The sequence below is a fragment of the Gossypium hirsutum genome, chromosome A04 (assembly GCF_007990345.1).
Source record: "Gossypium hirsutum isolate 1008001.06 chromosome A04, Gossypium_hirsutum_v2.1, whole genome shotgun sequence".
NCBI lineage: Eukaryota > Viridiplantae > Streptophyta > Magnoliopsida > Malvales > Malvaceae > Gossypium > Gossypium hirsutum.
The window spans coordinates 84,849,811-84,870,804 of record NC_053427.1 but is presented as its reverse complement, the minus strand read 5'-3'; the positions used below and the strand labels follow the sequence as shown (position 1 = coordinate 84,870,804).

The following is a 20,994-nucleotide window of genomic DNA, read 5'->3' as shown; positions in this document are numbered from 1 at the left end:
TGCCTCTTTTTTCTTTTTATTTATAGATTTATTTTGTAAATAGTTTTGTTGATTTCACAAGGTGTGATGGATAGATGACAGTGTCTGTCGTGGTTGAAACTCCACCAACCACCAACATTTTCTTTTGAAAAAGGAGTGGCTCTTTCATCGGCTTTTTAATCTAATTTTTGTTTTAAGAGTATTTCAAAATAATAAATTATTTCACGAGTCGATTTGGAGTTGTGTTGTTTATATGTTTTTTATTTATTTTTCATTGTTTAATAAGTCTTCATTTTTAGAAATTTTTTATCTACTCTTATAGCACGTTTTTTAATCCTACTTATGCATGCAGTCTTACTTTTACAAATAATTTTAAGAATGATTTTATCATTACCTTTTTTAGTTTAGTTTAACTAAATTGCACTAACTAATTTAGATTTGAACTTCCAACCCCCAAGGGTCATGAGCTTCTTCTCCTTCTTCTTTCTTTCTTTTCCTTTTCCTTATTTTCTAATTTGCATGCATTTCATCTCTTTCTTTCCACTTTCTTTTTATTTCATTTAATTTAATATTATAAAATATACATACATGCATTTACACTTAACCATATTCCGCCACCTACACACAACCTTTTATTAAGTGGTTTAATTGCTATTTTAACCCCTTTAGTTAATTTTAATCTATAATTTAACTTTTAACCCTTTCGTGATTTAATTCCTGAACCTTAATAATTCTTAATTTCATAAAATTCACTATTGCAAAAATTAATTAGCTATTAAACTAGCCTCTTACAGGTTCGGTTTACGAAAATAGAATCTTAAAAATATATTTTTCGATACCCTTAACTATCGGGTCATTACACTCACGATTGACGCAATCAACTCTGTGGTGGCTGGACTGGACTGCTTGGTGTTTTCAGGGTCGGCGGATGGGACAGTTAAAGTAAGGAAGAGGGAGTTAACAGGGAAATGAACCAAACATTTGGTGGTTCAATTGTTGTTGAACCAAGAAAACGCCGTCACCGCATTGGCTGTCAACAATAATCAGTGATGCTATATTGTGGATCGTCTGATGGGCTCCTCAACTTCTGGGAACGTAAAGACCAGCCGCTAATACATGGCGGGTCCCCGAGGGAACATAACATGGCGGTGCTGTGCTTGGCGGCATCCGGGAATTTGGTGTTTAGCGGCTCAGCTGATAATAGCACATGCGTGTGGGGACCAGAATATGGTGGGATTCAGAGTTGCGTTTCGGTCTTAACAGGTCACGTCGGCCCGGTGAAATGCCTGGCCATTGACGAAGATCATCAAACATCAAGCAATGCGGATCGAAAGTGGGTTGTTTATAGCGGTAGCCTGGATAAGTCGGTCAAGATATGGCGAGTTTCAGAACAGATGGCGGAGTTGAAGGAGATTCGTCAGACTTACCTTAACTAACGCCTCGCCATGAATGAGCATGTGAAGTTGCATTGCATGGCGTAGCCGTTGTTGTATAGTGGTCCCTAATTCCAGCCTTCTCTGATAGTTGTGGTGGGTGCTACGTGTACAAATTAATTTGATTACTACAGCAAATAGCTATTTCGATTTTTCCAAAACTTCCCATGAAGAGGATACAATTATTTACCTTTTATATAAGTAATATTTTTTCCCTTTTTTTTTTGTTTTTGTTTGTCTTTTGAGCCTTTGTTATTCAATTTCCATAAGGGTCCGATTAAATTCGTTTTGGAGAGCAAATTCTTTTAGTGTTATTTTTTCATGTCTAATAATTAACATTGAGCTGCTTGTCATTCATGCATTGTTTTGTAATAATTATGTATATAGTAAGTAGACTTGTCCTTTTACTGGAGGTGTGGAAGGCGCCTCCCTGTTGAAAAGTAGAGTTCGGCATGCTCAAAAGGTTGACAAAGTTAATGATTTAATTTGTGAATGACTTTTTGCTTTATCTTTTCGCAAGGTTCTATATTGGTGTGAAATTTGTGTAGATTTTGATAATAAGCTTTACTTGTTTAAGTTTGTAAATCCCAGCTGAAGATGTTCTTGTGGAATTTAATATTCAATGTTGAGGGGAAAATTTGGGTGTTAAATGTTTTGGATTCATTTCGCTATGCAATGGACGAAACTTCTATTACATACTTTATTTTATACCCGAATAATAAATTTAATTTTAAATTAAAATAAATTTGTGATGGGTTGAAAGGCCACTCGGGCTATAAAACAAAAGAAAAGTAAGAAGGGTGTTGGAGTTTGGATTTGGGAGCATCGTCAGAAAAATTGAAGAAAGAGGTAAAATTTAGTTGGAGGAGAAGGTTTACGTTTAATAAGTCATACATAATAGTTTGATAGTATTTAGAAATCTATCCTGGTCCAGTTGGGCAGGTGTTCAAATCTAACAGTCATTTGCTTATCTTTTATTTTCAAGACGCTGCATTTTTTGTGCTCTTTAGCTTCCCAAGACTACTTTTTAACTAGTCGTTGTAATGTGTTCACATTGGAATGAACCTCATTTGGGCTCTTGTTGGGTCTGAGTAGCGTTTGGTTGTTTTGATCAACTCGTGTAGGGTCTTACTGGTATTAAAAAACCCATTCTGCCCTTTGTGGGATTATAGATAAGTTCTAGACCAATTTAATCAAGTGATGTTTGAAATAGGTTTCAAAGTGGCATGTGAAATCCCATATGTAAATTAGAGGTAATACTCTATGTATTCCATAATGAAGGGGTTATGTGCTTGAATGGTTGCAATGCTCGAGAAAAAAGGGTGCAAGTTTTGGCAAAAACTGTTCAAAAGGCTTGGTACAAGCCTTCACATGTCTATTGCCTATCATCTTGAAATGGATGGACAGACAGAGGTCCTCAATAGGTGCCTGGAAAGGTACCTTAGGTGCATGATTGGTGAGAGGTGAAGTGATTAGCTATTGTGGTTACCCTTAGCAGAGTGGTGGTACAATACCACCTATCATTCAGCCATCCATTAAACCCCATATGAGTCATTGTATGGCTAAGACCCCCTTCATCACCTATTCTATCTAGTTGGACCTCCCTTGTGGATACAGTAGATAGAAACCTTCAATAGAGAGGCAGTTACTCAAATTTCATTTGAAAAATGCCCAAGACAAGATGAAGCAGGCAGCTGACCGTAGGAGGAATGATAGGGAATTCAAAGTTGGAGATTATGTGTATTTGAAGCTGCAACCTTTTAGGCAACATACAATGGAGAGGGTCTTGAACCAAAAGATTTCTCCCCAAATGCTTTGGTCCTTATACAGTGGAAGGAAAAATAGGAAAGGTTGCTTAATTATCGGTTATAATTATCATTGGGATCAATGATTCATTCTACCTTCCATGTTTCTCAACTCAGGAGACGTGTAGGAAGGGCCCCAAGTCACGTTAGGTTGCCATCGATTTGAAATGATGGGGCCATGACGAAGGAGCCACTTTAAGTGTTGGATAGGAGAGTGGTGAGGAAAGGGAATCATGCTGTCATAAAAGTCTTGGTCGAGTGGGCAAATACTTTTCTTGAGGACAAGGATGGGCAATACTTGTTATGAGAGGGAATGTTGCTGTTCAACTTCTGCTTTTTTCTGTTTTGTGGACTGTTGGTGTTGCGCACCGTTTTGGTTTAATGAACCATTAGTGAAACAATGCGTTTAGTTTATTTTTGAGGGATGGTGGAAACGGGCGTTTTGTGTGTTAATCCGCTTAATTGAAACGGTCGGATTGGAAGGAGGGCCCCAACCTCCTAACCGTTATAATTAGGGTGACGATTTAATTCTAAAAATTCAATAAAAATTTAAATTTTGGATTAAATAATTCGATTTATTTGAGTTAACAGAGTTATTCGATTCATCTCGAATAAAAAAATTAATTTTTTTTATTTAATTCGAATATGAATTATATAATTCGAGTTATCCAAAAATCTGAATAAAAAAAGGGTAAAATTATGTCATTTTGATACCTTTTCTAAAATTAAAAGTCAAAACCATTAAGTTAAAACGCAAAACAATTATATTATTCATGTAGTTAAATAATCTTGTACTTCGTCTACTAGTTAAATAATCAATTTATGTAAACGCAACATTGAACATAAATAGTAGGATTTGTTAACTCGACTCAGTTTGACTTGGAATTTTTGACTTGATTCGATTCAAAAAAATTTCAAATCGAGTTCAGTTGCTAAAATAGAATTCGTCAACTCGACTAACTCAAAATTTTTTTGACTCAATTCAACTCGATCGAATAGTCACCCTTAGTTGCAACATTCAACTCAATTCAACAAATGTCTACAAAGGGAATGGTTATGAAATTAAGGAATTGAATTTTGTTTTCCTCTATTCTCTTTAGATTTTCTTCCTCCTTTCTCATGTTCATTTCTCGATTCCTAGCTCTCTCGTATCACGGATCATCTCTAGTTTCTGATATGTGTTTCCTCTTACCAACACTCAACCTTTGACCATTAGGATCGACGAACAAAGAACCCAAACCCCCTAAATTGGTCAAATCCGAAAGGAGTTTTGCTTCCTCTCTCCCTTTTTTTTATTTATTTATCTTTGATTGTAGAGTAAAGCTCTGTTGTTGGAGGCTAATGTTGGTATATAAAAATTGCATCTCACCAAATTTTGGTGTTTTGTCTTGAATCTTTGTGTTCATTATCTTTGCTATTTATCTGCAGATTTCTGCTCTCTCAACTCAAGTCACATAAATTGCATATATATATCAGTTTAGGGTCAAAGGAAGAGAGGATTAAAAGCCAACCGTTTGGTGATTTAGGTGAGAAAAAAGAAACTAACCATGGAAGAAACCTGTTGGTCTATGTTTTTTTTTCTTTTGCAGCTATAAATATATTTGGCCTTTCATCATAAGTTACGGAACTTTGTTGATGGATTTGTTGTATATGCCATGTTCCTTCCACTGGTTAAAACAAACCAAAATTTGGAGGTCTGGTGACGATCCATGGCTTTGGAGGTTTGGTTAAAGAAAGAAATGAGAAAAGAAAGAGGGAGAGACGAGAGAGGAGTGAGAGGAAAGGAAAAGAATTGGAAAATGTAAAGAAGGAAAAAGGCAAAAAAAAAAAGAGAGAGGTTATTTTTAAAATCAGGTTTTAAATTATGTGACACTGACATAGCTTCGATTTTAGAATTTAAACATGTCATATTAGATTTTTGTAACACCACTAACATTAAGTAATAACATAGTAACAAAAATGTTATAAATTGATAACGTTAGTGATCAAAACGTAATTTAACCATACATAAATAACTATTTTTATAGTTTACCCAAAAGTTGAATACATGACATATTTAAAGTTGTCCGTTGACAAAATAACTCATTAGGAATTGAAACTTACCTAAAATTTTGATGTGCTTGACAAGTCCTTGTATCATAGAGATTGAATCAAGTTAGTCTCTTTGTTATTAAACGAATCAATTTATTGTTTGTACTATTAAAAAGAAGAGAAAATATTTGGTACACTGCCAGTGAATATTTTAAACTCCACAAGTAGGGTTAAAGGGTTGACAAATATCTTATAATTAAAATATTAAAAAATAAATATTTAAAAAAGAGTCATGTGACAAAATTTTAAAGGTATTTGTATAACAAAAAAAATACGCTTTTAATGTACTAAGTACTAACCTCAAAAAAATATATATATATTATAGATATAAATTTTGACCATCCCTAAACTACCCCTGCTTACTCCAAATAGAAGTGAAAATATATTACATATAAATATAGGGTAGACGAACCCTAAATCCCAAATGGACAAAAATCAATTGACTTTTCGTCTTCTGAAACTCGCACCCAAAAAATTTGCAGCTTTGGCCAACCTAACGATGTAGTACGACGACGTGGAGATAGAGGACATGCAGTGGAACGAGGAGTTACAGGCATACACATATCCATGCCCTTGCGGCGATCTTTTTCAGATAACAAAAGAAGAGCTCAAGATCGGCGAGGAAATCGCTCGTTGCCCCAGCTGTTCTCTCTACATCACCGTCATCTACAACGCCGAGGATTTCGCCGACAAAAAATCAAACAACAATCTTGAGCCTCCAAAACGACAAGCCGTCGCCGTTGCTTGAGACCTTTAAGGTAATTATTAATTTTTTCTTAAACTACGATGTTGTCGATTTTGAGTTATTTGTTGGGAACTATATTTATCTTATAATTTAGAGTTTTATTGATTCGTTAACCTAGAATTTCTTTATCTTGAACTTTTAATTGATCAGAATTTAGAGTTTTATTGATTCGTTAACCTAGAATTTCTTTATCTTGAACTTTTAATTGATCAGAATATTGTAATTTCCTTTGTTTTTAATTTCTCTTCACATCAGAAATTTACTATATTTTGATGCGATGTTGAACAGTAATTCTTTTGTGTTTTTTTTATTGGTTCGATTTCTGTTTGCTTCATGATAGCTTATTTACATATTTAAGTTCGCTGAAGCAAAATCAGTCCAAAATGTGACATTTGTTATTGCTGTTTTCTGTCATTGCAGATGGCAAATGGCAAACATTACACTTGAGTATAACTGGTTTTATAGCAGATTGTAAGAATGTTTTGTTGGAGATTAGCTCCTTATGTGTGCTGTGGTGCTAGCATTGGTGAGGAAATTTTGGTTTATCTGTTGGTGTATTTAATTTAACATTGAAATCCGTATGAATAAATACATGAATTTGGTTTCTTCAGTAACAGATGAGATGCTTTATGTTTCTGTCACTAAGAGCTCAGATATGAATATGCTTTCCACATGAGTATTGACTAATATTCATAAAGATTTGTACTAATACATTTGTTTGGTGGAACATCTGTATCCATGCCTAGATATGTGTTTAACACGAATATTCGATATCTAAATGTGTCGGCGGTTGTTTGCTTTACTTGTTGCAGCATACATCTAGTTACTTGAACTTGGGTGTGAATATATTGGTATTTCATGTATACTTGGATGGTCATAATTTCTTCTCCATGTTCGAAGAATGTTCCAGACGTGGGTGTTAAACTTAAGAGTCGAAGCATCAATACCCATTTTGTAGCAGGGGATGGCTATGGGTTTGATGTTTGAATGTGTTTTCTTATGCTGTGTGCTTGTTGCTGGTTGTTCAACAGAACATTTTCCTTAAGAAATGGCCCAGTTAATTGAATAGTCCATTTGGATCTCAAAGGTTTGTTTCCAGTCAGAAAACAAAACCTTTGATCGCTGATTGGGATCCAAATGGGACCTTCAAGTAGACTTCTTCTATGATCCAAATCATATTATAAATTTATAACATGTAATACCATTTAAGAACTTCATATATATATAATTAGGTTTCTAATCTATATCTGTAATCTATAAGAGAGGAAAAAGACGGGGAGGAAGACAAAAAATGAGGAAAAAGGAGAGAAGAAAAAACTTAAGTACCACCATTACAATTAAATTTGGATAATGTAAAGCATTAGTGAATGAAAAGTGGGCATGTGGATTTTTTTTTCTCAAATCATTATTTTGACAATCTCACTTAAATAATAGAAGTGAAAAACTAAATGAAATGAAATTACGTAGGAATTGGTTTGGGCTTGCAATTTTTAATGCAAAATTTTCCTATTTTCTTTTAAAAATTTAGTTTACAAAAAATATTCACAAGTAAAATTTAGAGAATTTTATGGTAGTAAAAAAAACACAAGTTAATCAACCTCAGCTAAGAAGAACCAAAAAATTTCATAAGCAAAAGTAGAGAATCTTATTGTTGTCGGAAAAACAAGTTAATCAATTTCCCATTTAAGCTCAAAAAGTCAAACATTTTATGGTTGTGAAAATTTTGAAGAGGTATTTGATTTAGGGTTAGGAATTGTATTTTCTTTGATTATCTCGTAAAGATTGAAATATGTTTACTTTTTTTTGTTGTTGATTATTTTTAGAATTGAAAACTGAGAAAATTCTTTAGACTTATAGATCATCTTTTAATATTCTAAAATTTTATTTTATTTTATTTTTTAAAAAATATTTACTTTAATTAATTTATCCAATTGAAAATTTTATCATGACTCTACCCTTTGTTATTAATCGTGGTTTAGGTTTAATTAATTAAGTAATTTTGTTTTGTTTAGTTTTTTAAACTAATGTTATATTATCTATATAGAATTAGTGGTTTGAAAAAAATTCACGGTTTTAACTACAACGACTATAATAATACACATTGATAATTTAAGTATTACACCGGATATTTTTTAAAGTGTTTAATTGATCTTAAGGTTGAATTAAGGGATATTTTTAATTGAGAACCCAATTGATTATTGAATTATTTAAGAGGGACTTTTTGATACCGTAAAAGAAAAACAATGTTTAAACAAGGTGCGACGCCGAAGTCCCAAGCTTCTAAACACGTAAAAGGAGAAAGCAAACAAGCTCGCTCGTTTCTCATCTTCCTCGAAAAGGACTAAACAGTGAGTAAACCCTTCTTTCCCCCGGCCATCAGCTTCTAAACTGCGAAACCCCTCTCCTCCTCCCAACCCTTCAACAGTCCCCTCAGAACCTGTTTGCTTTTTCCATAACATGAAACCTTACAAAATCCTCAAACACCAAAACCCCAAACCCTTCATTCTTATCCCCCACCAGCGCTCTCTCTTCTCTGCCCTTTCCTCGTCAACCTCCGACCAATCCCAATCCCCCTCATCCGAAATATCCCCTGATGTCCTCGTTGAATCTGCCCGCTCTTCTGGGTGGCATTTCATCAAACACCTCTCACCCAACCTCGACTCATCTCTCATATCAACGGTCCTCTTAAATCTCCACAAAACTCCTGAATTAGCCCTTCAATTCACTTCTCACGTTGAGTTCCATCGACTCGATATCAAAACCCGTTGCCTTGCCATTGCCGTTGCCTCACGTCTCCCATCTCCCAAGCCCACTCTAAATCTCTTAAAGCGAACCCTTTCTAGTGACATTGCCGGTGTGGCAGTCATTTTCGATGAGCTGGCTCTTGCTCGTGAAAGGTTAGGCATTTCAACAACCATTCTTTTTGATTTGTTAATAAAGCTTGTTGCGAAATGAAGAGGGTGGATGAAGGATTAGAGTGTTTTTATATGATGAAAGACAAGGGTTTCATTCCAAAGATCGAGACTTGTAATGCCCTGTTAAGTACGTTTTTGAAATTGAACAGAACTGAAAGTGCTTGGGTTTTGTATGCTGAGATGTTTAAAATGAGGATTAAGTCGAGCGTGTACACGTTTAACATAATGATAAACGTGTTGTGCAAGGAAGGGAAGCTAAAGAAAGCAAAAGACTTTATTGGGTTCATAGAGAATTTAGGGGTTAATCCTAATGTTGTTACTTATAATACAATAATTCATGCTTATTGTTCAAGAGGAAGGGTTGAAGGAGCTCGTTTCGTTTTGAATGCAATGAGAAGTAAAGGTATTCAGCCGGATTCTTTTTCGTATAGTTCGCTTATTAGTGGGATGTGTAAGGATAAAAGACTTGAGGAAGCTTCTGAGATGTTTGAGAAGATGAAAGAAATGGGGTTGGTTCCTAGTGCTGTGACTTATAATATCTTAATTGATGGTTATTGCAATGAAGGGGATTTGGGAAAGGCATTTCGTTATCGGGACGAAATGGTAGAGCAGGGTATATCATCAACTGTCTCAACCTACAACATGTTAGTTCATGCTTTGTTTATGGAATGTAAAATGGATGAGGCCGATGATTTGGTTAAAGAAATGGAAGAAAAGGGGTTGTCTCCCGATCAGATTACCTATAGCATCTTAATTAATGGATACTCCAGGTGTGGGAACGTGAAGAAAGCATTCAGTTTTCACGATGAGATGTTAACCAAGGGGATTCAACCTACACGGATAACTTATACATCGCTTATCTATGCTTTAAGCAAGCGGAATAGAATGACAGAAGCAGATAACCTGTTTGAGAAGATAATGAAGAAGGGAGTTGCGGTAGATGTTATAATGTTCAATGCATTGATCGATGGTCACTGTGCCGATGGCAATATGGAGCGTGCGTTTTCGTTGTTGAAGGAAATGGATAAATTGAATGTTCCTCCCGATGATGTGACTTATAATACTTTGATGCAGGGTCATTGTAGGGAGGGGAGAGTTGAAGAAGCTCGTGAGCTTCTCGATGAAATGAAACGAAGGGGAGTCAAACCTGATCACGTTAGTTACAACACTCTAATTAGTGGGTATAGCAGAAGAGGTGATATGAAGGACGCATTAAGAGTTCGTGATGAGATGTTGAGTACAGGTTTCAATCCAACCCTCCTCACTTATAATGCCCTCATACAAGGTTTTTGCCATAACCAGGAAGGAGATATTGCTGAAGAGCTCCTAAAGGAGATGATTAGTAAAGGAATTACCCCTGATGACAGCACTTACTTATCTTTGATCGACGGGATGGGGAACATTGACCAGTCCGTAGAAAGTTGCAACTCTTGTTGATTGCATGCTTGTTTGTCCTAAACCAACTGTGTTTGACAAATTGGAACCGACTGTGAATGAAAATGAAGAGATATAGAAGGTCAGTTCTCAAACTCCTTTCTCATGTGGCTGTGAATGATGGCAGATTTTTTTCTCATACGTAGTGTACAATTTATTTATGCTAGCCTTAACTTCAGGGATTTATAATTGTTTCTATAACTTATTTTATTAAATAATAATTAATTTAAAATAAAGTTTTATTAAATCGAAGGGATTTGAACTCATCGTAATTGTATTGGTAAAATCTTAATTTTACCATTCAACCAAAGTTTTATTTTGATTTTTTTAAACATTTTAATTTTATTATGCACATTTTATTATTTCTATCAATTGTATATGTTGTTGATTGAGATGGTGCCACAAATTAACTCTACACTTTAGAATTGATGATAATTCCATGATAAATAATTCTATTCATTTAGTATTCATAATTTGATGTACTCGTGTGTTTAAATTTTGTTATACTTACAATGTAATCTATTTTTTTTATAAGATTATACCTATTTCATTTGCTATTATTAATAATTAGTATCAAATTATACATTTCATTATTTATTGTATATTATTTTTAAACACAAATTTATATTCTAAATATGTGATTTCTATATGTATACCCAGTAATTATTTGTTTTAACTTTTATATCTTAACAATATTATTAATATAATTATAATTTTTAATTACAAAAATTATATTTATGATAATAATTTAAATGAGGTTCTAAATGAACCTACAAAACAACTCTTTTAAATACATAATTAAAAAAAATACAAATAAATCATGTATAAATCTTATATTATCAAATCTTTTATATTTAGCATTGTATTAAAAATATGATTATTAGTTATATTATATTTTATATGCAAACAAATTACTTTGAATATATTATTATTTTAAAATTGAATTGTTTTTGAGTGAGTAGAAGATAAATGGATGTATCAACTCGCTTAAATAAGAATATATGTCGGAGCCACAGCTTAACGAAATAAATAAATAAGGAGACAGTGAATCTCACTTCGCACAATGGGTTTTGCAAAATAAACTCAAGAAAACCTCATAAGCCTTACTAATATTGACTTTCAAGACTACTTCACCCACCGCATCAATTCAAAGGTGACCGACCCAACCCAACACAAAACTCGATTGCATCGGACAAATTTGTCTTAAAGCTAGTTAACAACTACTTTCGACAACAACATGTAGAGAACCTTGCACAAAGCAATAGGCCGAAGATATTTCATGCAATCAGACTTATCTTTTTTAGGTGTCACTTAAAGAAGGTGAAAACTCACCATGTTGAAGCAAATCACAACTACTATAAAAACATCCTGACCCACAATGCTCCAACAGTTCTGGAAAAAAAAAAAAGGGGGATTCATACCATCAAGTCCCGACTCTTTGTCGGGGTGCATCCCATAATTAATTCCCAACCCAATAGTTAAGAGGCGCAAAAACATGGCAGCCATAGTTAGAAGTGTCAAAACAACATCGACTCTTTCATTGCTTTCCTGCGCGAGAAAAGCTGACACCTTCTATGCAAATTATATTTAGACAGATCAAATCAAGAGGCAAATGGGGCACGGGCTCCAACTCCCCATTCCAATCTGTTTGTAGTGTTTCCCTGTTCACTTCTTTGATATCAAGAGATGACATGTTGTGTTCATCTCAATTCAAGTATGAAGAACAATAATGGCCATGCATTTCAAAGCTTCAATTTGAAAATGAAATTCATTGGTCACATTCACATATAGAGGTAGATAAACAGAGCAGAGGAAATCTGCTCCTTTCTTTATTCTAGGTAATATGATTAGTAGTAACTTTTTGTGGAGCTGGACCCACAGAAAACGTACCCCTACTTGTCTCACTAACTTGAACTGCAAACCAATATGGCATATATATTCCCAATTACCCATAAAGCATGGCAGGTAAGCGTGGGGTAAGAGTAACCTCCAATGGGGTAGCTTTAGGAGCAGTCAATCCAGGGCTTTCACTCATGTCGACTGCTACGTCCGAGACTGTCCCCAGTTCGAATCCATGAAGCAGCCGACCCAATGCTAAGGGCAGGAATTTAAGTGCAAATGTAATACCTGGACAAATCCTTCTGCCAGAACCAAATGGTAAAAACTCATAGTTTTTACCCCTTACATCTACATTAGCATGATCATTGAGGAACCTCTCTGGCAGGAATTCCAAAGGCTTTTGCCAAATGCTGGGATCACGCTGCAATTTCCATATGTTAGGGAAAAGGCGAGTGCCCGCCGGAATATGGAAACCAGCTATTGTGCAGTCCTCCATGGCTTCCCTTGGTGCCGATAGAGGCACCGGTGGCTTTATCCGCAATGTTTCCTTGATAATGGCTTGCAAGTATACCAAGTTATTTATATCTGACTCTTGCACTTGCCGGTGCTTTCCAACATGGATGTCAAGTTCATCTTGGGCCCTTTTTAGCACATGGCGGTTGTTCAACAGAAACGACACTGTCCATGTTAACACGACCACATTTGCGTCAATGCCACCCAAGATAAGACTCTGCAATCAGGTTAGCTCTGAATGAAATTGTTGATAATGATAATTCTATTTATGGCTGAATTAACAATTTTGCATACCAGGCAAGTAGCCTTAATGATAGTGTCTGCCTCTTCAGTAGGAATATTGTTATCATCCAAGATAGACAACATGACATGGATAAAATCTTGGTCCCCTTTGATGTTTTCCCCAAGCTTCCTTTGGCGGCGATGCTCATTAACCCAGCTTCCAATTATCATGTCGCACTCTTGTGATATCCTCTTTATTTTGGCTATGCGTCCCATCACAACATCAATCCAACCAAGAAAAGGAACCCAATCTGAAACCAAGACTAAACCCACCAAATGAAAGAAATCAGCAATGGCATTTTGGCATCGCTTTGATTCTTCATCATCACTTCCACAACTGTATCTTTTTCCAGCTATCATCCGTACTATGATGTTGGTTGCCAAGCTGCCGATCTTTTCCTTCACTTCCACTACTGCAATGCCTCCGCTCCTCACTGTTTCCTCGTATAATTCCTTTATAAAACAATCAATTTCCGTGTCCCGAACATGCCTAAGTAACTCCATCCGACGACTGGAGAGGAGCTCAAGCGTTGCTATCTTCCTTAAACTGCGCCAATATGGTCCATAAGGTGCGAAACCTAACATTTTATGGTCATACCCCATAAGTTTTGAGGCTAAGGATCTTGGACGTGTTGAAAAGATCTTATCATTGGTTGTAAAACATTCTTTGGCGACTTGCCAGTTACTCACCACAAGTGCCCGGTGACTGCCGAGTCGGACCAAGAACGCAGGTCCGTACTTATCCGCCATGTCCCCGAATATTCTATGTAGCAGCTGATTTGTTCCGAGAAGATGAAGGTGACCAAGCAAAGGCATGGCCCCTGCTGCCTCTGGCGGTGCTGGTCTCTGCCGTTTCTTCTTGTCTCCACCATGGATTGAAAGTGAAACCACAAATATGGTGAAAAGAATTGCCAAAATGATTTGTTCTTGTAATTCTATGGAGAATCCCATAGTGTATGCGTCACTAATAGGACCCAACGAGCGAAATTCAGAGCTATCCGTTTCCTCTGTAAGTTATATAAAGATAAACCCCGCAGGATCCTGACAAAAAGAAAATTCTGTAAAAGTCTTGAGCTGATAATTCAAGCCACGTACTTCATTTGATAGCTTTCAAGGATTTAAATTGCGGTCCTCACACGTTTATTGTAATTGTAACTTAAAACGGATGTTATCGTGATCATCATGCTTATTGCTATGTGAATTTTTTTTTTTGTTTTTTTACCTCAATAATATAAAAAATAAAATTAATAACTTAAATGGTATCTCAATCAAATTAATTATCAAAATAATATGTTTTAAATAGTAACCATGAGTGGTGCTTGACAAGGTGACGATACCACCAATTTTTTCCCACCATCATCAGGCCAGAATAGGGTTAAAAAAAAGTCATATTGTAACCCCTTTAACCCCAAACCATCACCGAAATAAGATTACGAGGCATTATCGAATATCTCGAACAATTTACAAATAATTCTTAAATAAATAACAAACATATTATAAAATAATTATAAATTCATATAAATTTATGCTAATTGGCTTCATTCATTTTTTTAATTTCGACAGTATTTCTATTTATTTTTACATAAAACCCCATATAAATTTCAAAACACAACCAACTCAATTCCAGTATTTCAACCAAGGCATTTATATACTTAAATATACTTAAATCTTACTTGACATAAGGTCTTAATAATTTAATTAATAAAAACCCTATTATCATTTCTAATCAACTCGTAAAACTATTCAAACCATTTTAGTTCACTATTAATGCCATAAACAATTTCTATTATTTCACCACTTAAATCATCAAATCACCTAATATCTTACTTTACAACAAAATTATATAACATACCAAAATAATCATTATAATCCTTATGTACATGCCACTTTCACTCAAGGAAGAAAACATCACCAAATCTTTATGTTGGAGTCGGGATTGATCTGGATGCTGAATCGGAACCTTTGATTTCTATCGACCTGCGCACGAAAACAACCGTACGCTGAGTATTCGAACTCAGTGGTATTACCATAATTCAAATTACAATAATAACAATAAAACATAATCATCAAACATATCATGCACAAATCATACATACAAATTTAAACTCAAATTTCATAATACAACAATAACAATTTATCAATTAATATCATATATCCACAATTTGAGCTTTGAACACATCATGAACCTTAGATTCATTTCTCAATCTCGTATCACATTTCAATTCACAATTCAACTTTTCATTTCATTTCAATAGCTCAATTGATTAGCTCATTCAGTTTATCATTTATTATTAACCCTAGTAACAAAACTCGGACTTTGACGGATACATAGATCCAACCAAACACTCCAGTATGACACCCAGTGCCTCATCGGATAGTTCGAAGCAATAGATGACACCCAGCGTCTCATCGGTAAAGCCGAAGAAAGTTGGTATCTAGTACCTCATCGAATCTATCCGAAGAAATATAGTGACACCCAGTGTCTCATCGACTCGAGGTCGAAGTATCCCTGAACTCTTCCAATCCTATGGCATGCCAACTATATCCGACTCAGCCCGACTAGTTAATAAGGTATTTAAATCACATATAACCCCAATTCAATCACAATTTCTCACATTTTCAATTCAATAATTTTTCCACTTTCAATCAATAATTAATCCACAAATTTACACATTTTCACAACTCAATACATTTCCATTCAATTTAATATCAATCACAATTCGATTCAAATTCACTTCCCACTTTCAATCAACAAACAATTCAAATATTAATTCATATCAACTATTCAATTTAATTCCCACTCATCTTAATAATAATAATAATAATAATAATAATAATAATAATAATAATAATAATAATAATAATAATAATAATACTTACCTCACATTTCATTTACCAAACACATAAATTAAAATTTAACATTTAATAATAAATAACTTGAATTATAGTAATACAAACCGTGATTTTCTCGAGTTTACTCCTCGATAATCTTCTCTTTTCCCTTCCGTGCCGACACTATTAATTTCAGCACTAATTATGATAAATAATTGAATTTCTATTCAATTTCTTCCTTATTCTCAATTTAATCCTAACTAAGTTCACTTACTTTCCTAATTCAATTCACATTCTATTTCTATTCAAATTTCATCCAAACTCAAATGTAACTATTAAAATTTCAGCATATTTTCCTAATTTCGAATTCCCCACAATTTAGTCCCTAAAACATAAAACTTATAGTTTCTTTTACAATTTAATCCCTTTATCAATTCTAACTTAAAATTCATTCAATTAAATCCCTAATTCAACAATTTATTCAACATGAACCATGCTTAAAAACCTATGAACTTACAAAATATCAACTTAATTCCATCAAAACTTTGTTTTAAAGCTTCTAAATCATCAAAACTAAATAAAAAGGGCTCAATTGACTTACCAATCAAAGCTTAAACCTTAAACCTTTAGTTTTTCCTTTTTCTTTTCTTTCTTTCTTTTTCCTGCTCTGTTTCGAATGCCTCTGTATCTTTCTTCTCTCTTTTTCTTTTGTTTGTTTTTATTTCTTTTTATTATTTACTTTATATTATTTTAACATTTAACTAATATAGATATTTTATTAATATAATATAATAATTTCACATATAATATATAAATACCTTTACTTAAAATTTAAGAAAATATACCATTATAATACAAGTGTTTAAATACATGTTTTACACATGTACTAATTTTATTGCCATACATTTGTCACCATCTTATTTATTTCACAATATAATAATAATAATAATAATTTAATAACATATTTTAACGCATAAAAATCTCTTATGCCGCCTCAAATTTGGTAATTGGCATAGTTTCCTATTTAATCCCCTTTATTTTATTTTAATCTATAATTAAACTTTCACTTTTATTGTAATTTAATCCTTTTTGCTAATTACTCTTAATTAGACTAAATTCACCTATCTAAAACCTAATTAAATACACAACTAGTCTAGTAAATATTTTTAATAATTATTTTCGAACTCAATTTACTAAGACGGAGGCCCGATATTATACTTTTCCCATGCCCGTGAATTTTGGGTCATTACACATATTTTATTGGTGGTGTCACCCTATATGGCGGCATTGATATGTAGCACTCATTCCTGCTAAAATACAAGTTTAAATTGGGTTGGAGGGGGATGGAGGAGAGCTGTCAGGTAGCACCCAAGTGGAGGAGCATTGTCGATGACACCCAGGTGGAGGGACACTGTCTGGCGACACCATTTGGGGGGAGGAGCACTGTTAGGTGGCACCGAACCCCTATTTAAACATCAAAATTTCATGTTTTCTTGAACGGTTTAGCAGTTAACTGATAAGAAGAAAGGAAAAAATTTTGGAGAAGAGGAGAAAACAAAGAAGGAAAGAAAGAAAAATTCGTAAGGTTAGTACATTATTAAATTTATTTTATTGTATTTTTTACCGTAGAATCTTGTTTTTCACATAATTATTGAAAAATTTAATTATTTTTAATTATTTTTATAGGTTTAGTATTAAAGACGGATAATCAATTCTTCGTATGCGTTTATTTCGATGGAGTAATTTTAAGAACAATAGTTGTGTAACACCCCTACCTATCCCGATCGTCAAATCGCGTACGAAGTGTCACATTTGAACCAATTGATATACACATTTAGGTCTTACTATTTTAACAATCATATTGTATTACCTATTTACGTAAAAACCTATACAACATAAAAAAATAAGTTGAAAACAAAGTTCACTCTTTCAACTCTGAATTCTAGGGGACTACGTAAATACACTATATTGTCCCTATGACGAAGTCTTTAAAGGTACCCTTTCCTACGTGTACGACACTTTTCTAACGAGCTCCTTGATCTAACACAGTCTAGTTTGATCCCTCCTCAAGTCCTTATTCACAGATCCAGCAACCACGGGTCAAAACCCTTGTAAGCTCAGTTGTACTTAGTGAGTTTCTTTACTACCAAATTCATATCTCGCCCTTTCTTTACCGGGGTAAAATTTTTAAAAGAAATAAAATGTTTTAACTTCCTGTTTATATTCAAACTTAACGCTGATCTGTCGTAATTCGTTGCAGCAGATTAAACTATTTTTTGTACTTAACGAGCTCGTAGGAAAGCAATTTAGTTATGTTTTTGTTTAGTTTCAATTTTAGTTTGTAAATAATAAAATGAGCAATTTTAACTATTTATATGATTGTATGGGTCGAGAAAGGTCTAAAGGTAGACTAACCTAGTCAGCAAATGTGTAGGACACTAATCGGAGGCTCGGAGATAGTAGACTACCGACGATGTTGCAACACAGAGCTTCGATGTTGCAACACATAAACAGAGTACTCAAAGGAGTAGACTGCTTCAGTGTCACGACACAACCCTGAAGACATGCCTAAACTAGTAGTCTGCCATCAATGTCACGACACAAGCATAAAGTGTTGTGTAGCGACACCGATGTGACGAAGCCAATTAATGAACCAAGGGTGTTTTCGTCCACAACCATTTTGACGGAAAATAGTCAGTCAAATTTAGTCAATGACCAGCTGCCAACCCTAGGCCTATAAATAGGATTGATATGCTAAGTTTATGGATAGTTTTTACTTAAGTTTTATTTTCCATTTCCTATTTAGTTTATTTCTATTTGTAATTTAGGTTTCTATTCAGTTGTAATTCTAGATAGTTTATTTCGTTATTTGTGGAATTCAAATTATGGATTCACCAAACTATTTGACGGATTACTATTAGCATTGCTATTAATATATCAGGATTTTTCTAAACTGTCTTCTTGATTTATTTCTAATGTTTATCTTTTTACTCAAGTTTATGATGTTGTTAAATCCATGGGGAACTAATTCGTTAACGGAAGATTAATGAGTGGACGTGAGATTAATTAACTTCTATGTAGGGTTTCTTAAAGGATTAGTTGGTTGGGATAGGAAGAACATAAAACCCTAAGCCTGATGACCCTAGGAAGACATATAGGTGGGAATGAATTCAAAATTGGTATTGCCTATCTGTAAAAACTTACCCCAATCCTGTTTGAATTGTGATGTCGAGAGATAAGGTGTTCTTGCAGACTCATTAGGATAGTGAAAGGCCAAGAGGCCATGCTAGGTTAATGATTAGTTGATTGGATAAAACCCAAATAAGAGTTAATTATGAACATCGAAGCGAGTTAGTCTTCTGTCGATTAGATCTGATAAAATCTACAATTTATTTTCTTATTTATTTTTATGTTCTTTCCAGTATTTTATAAATTATTATTTTTCACCATCTTAAGATTAATCATAATATAGTTTAATTAAATTACTAATTAGACCTATTAGCATAGAAGTTAGAATTAGTTTAGTTTCGCCTCCCTTGGGTATAATCCTCAGAGTACTTCCATACTTCGTTGTAAAACTATATTACAACTTGACCCGTGTACTTGTGAAAACCACCTAACACTTATATTTTGGTTGCAATATTCACACTTTAGACATTAGTATGTTCGAAGTGATCAAGTTGTTGATGCCATTACCGGAGAGTAACGCCACTAAATTAGTTTTAATTTTTTTTACGCTTAATAGGATAGTTAGGAATTTTTAATCATAGATACAATTTGTATTTTTCATTTTTATTTGTTAATTCACTAATTTATTTCATTTCACTGTGAATTTCAGGGTACGAAGAGGTAAGGAGATGTTCACTAAGCTTGTTGGCATGAAAGTTTACGGACTAACTGCAAGAAATTGTTTTCCACTCACTAATAGCATCACAATTTCACTTGATTGACTCTGTAACTAGTAGGATGATGCAGTGTTAGGGCAATCCCTTTTGACATGATTGGTTAAAATTAGCATTGTCGACTGTTTTAGGATCCTCAATTTGAGCTTACCCGACATTGCTACATGGATATCTTCAATCTCAGGTTTAGTAGTTATGCGAAGGGATCCAATAGCCTTTCTTCGACAGTTGAGCACTTATGCAGTATAGTTGTGCACGCAGGTGTCCCATCAGAGATTATTAAACTGTTACTCATTCCATTCACCTTAGAAGGAGAAGCAAAGAATGGTTCGATGTGCTACCTCTTGACACCATTAATACTTGGGCTGAATTCATACAGTTATTCCTATGCCAAGTTGTACCTATGACTAAGGTTATTGCACATATAAGGAGCTATTCAGATTCAGGTATGCCAAACATTAGGACAGGCATGGGAGAGATTTAAGGTGATCATCCAGGCAATATTGGGAGGAGGTATTGACCTAGCCATGCAATTGCATCATTTCTATGACGGGTTGGATTGGCAGAATAAATGACAGATTGATATTATAGCAGGTGGAAGTATTTGGTCAAAGACGGTCAGGAAATAGTTATCATACTAGAGAAGGTAAGAAGTAACGAGCATGCATGAGGTATGAGTCAAGAGCTAGCACTGTTGAGAGAGAAGTTATACCATTAGAAGTTAGACCTGATAATTCAGAAATTGAAATGTTAACTGAAACTGAATTAGATGAGATGGACATGGGGAAAGAAAACATGAGGGGAAGGACCATGGAAAATCTGAAACGTGAGAATGACGAACAAGTCCTTCAACTTGAATGGGGAAAGAAAAGAGGCCTTAATGGTTATATTACTTGAATTGTGCTTTAATCTATTGCTAGTTGATAATTTCTTGTGGTGAGTTGAAAGAAAAGAAGTCTGATACTTTATGATTGTTGGAATTGTGGTTTTAGGAACTAGTGCTTTCGCATGCTGTTCGTAATATTTTTGATTTTCTAATTATTTTTACTTGCATTTATTAAAAACCACACACAGCACGAAAACTTTTTTTTTCTTCCTTTATTTAATTGTTGTTGTATATATTTTTTTGCATAAGATTCGATTCTCCATGAAAACAACTTGTTTCATTGGTAATAATTATATATTTTATTTTCAATTCGATTTTAGTATTTCTTTAGGTTATAT

At 34.1% G+C, this 20,994-nt stretch overlaps 1 protein-coding gene and 1 pseudogene across 1 annotated transcript; one reads left to right on the top strand and one right to left on the bottom strand.

The window, feature by feature from the left end:
• Positions 1 to 8,110: 8,110 nt before the first annotated feature.
• Positions 8,111 to 10,875, top strand: LOC107949155 (pentatricopeptide repeat-containing protein At2g15630, mitochondrial-like; annotated as a pseudogene).
• Positions 10,876 to 12,119: 1,244 nt separating this feature from the next.
• On the bottom strand, positions 12,120 to 14,089 carry LOC107949154 (xanthotoxin 5-hydroxylase CYP82C4). Its single transcript, XM_016883883.2, has 2 exons — positions 13,049 to 14,089; positions 12,120 to 12,971 (listed from the first exon to the last, which is right to left on the bottom strand). The coding sequence occupies exons 1-2, from the start codon at positions 13,985 to 13,987 to the stop codon at positions 12,348 to 12,350; spliced, it is 1,563 nt and encodes a 520-aa protein (XP_016739372.1). The 5' UTR covers positions 13,988 to 14,089; the 3' UTR covers positions 12,120 to 12,347.
• Between the last annotated feature and the right edge of the window lie 6,905 nt (positions 14,090 to 20,994).

Bases quoted from the DNA above. Each gene is read 5' to 3' on its own strand.
- LOC107949154 (XM_016883883.2), bottom strand. From the start codon at position 13,987: ATGGGATTCTCCATAGAATTACAAGAACAAATCATTTTGGCAATTCTT. The intron at 12,972-13,048 runs GTATGCAAAATT...ACCTGATTGCAG, and splicing joins TCATTAAGGCTACTTGCCTG to AGTCTTATCTTGGGTGGCAT.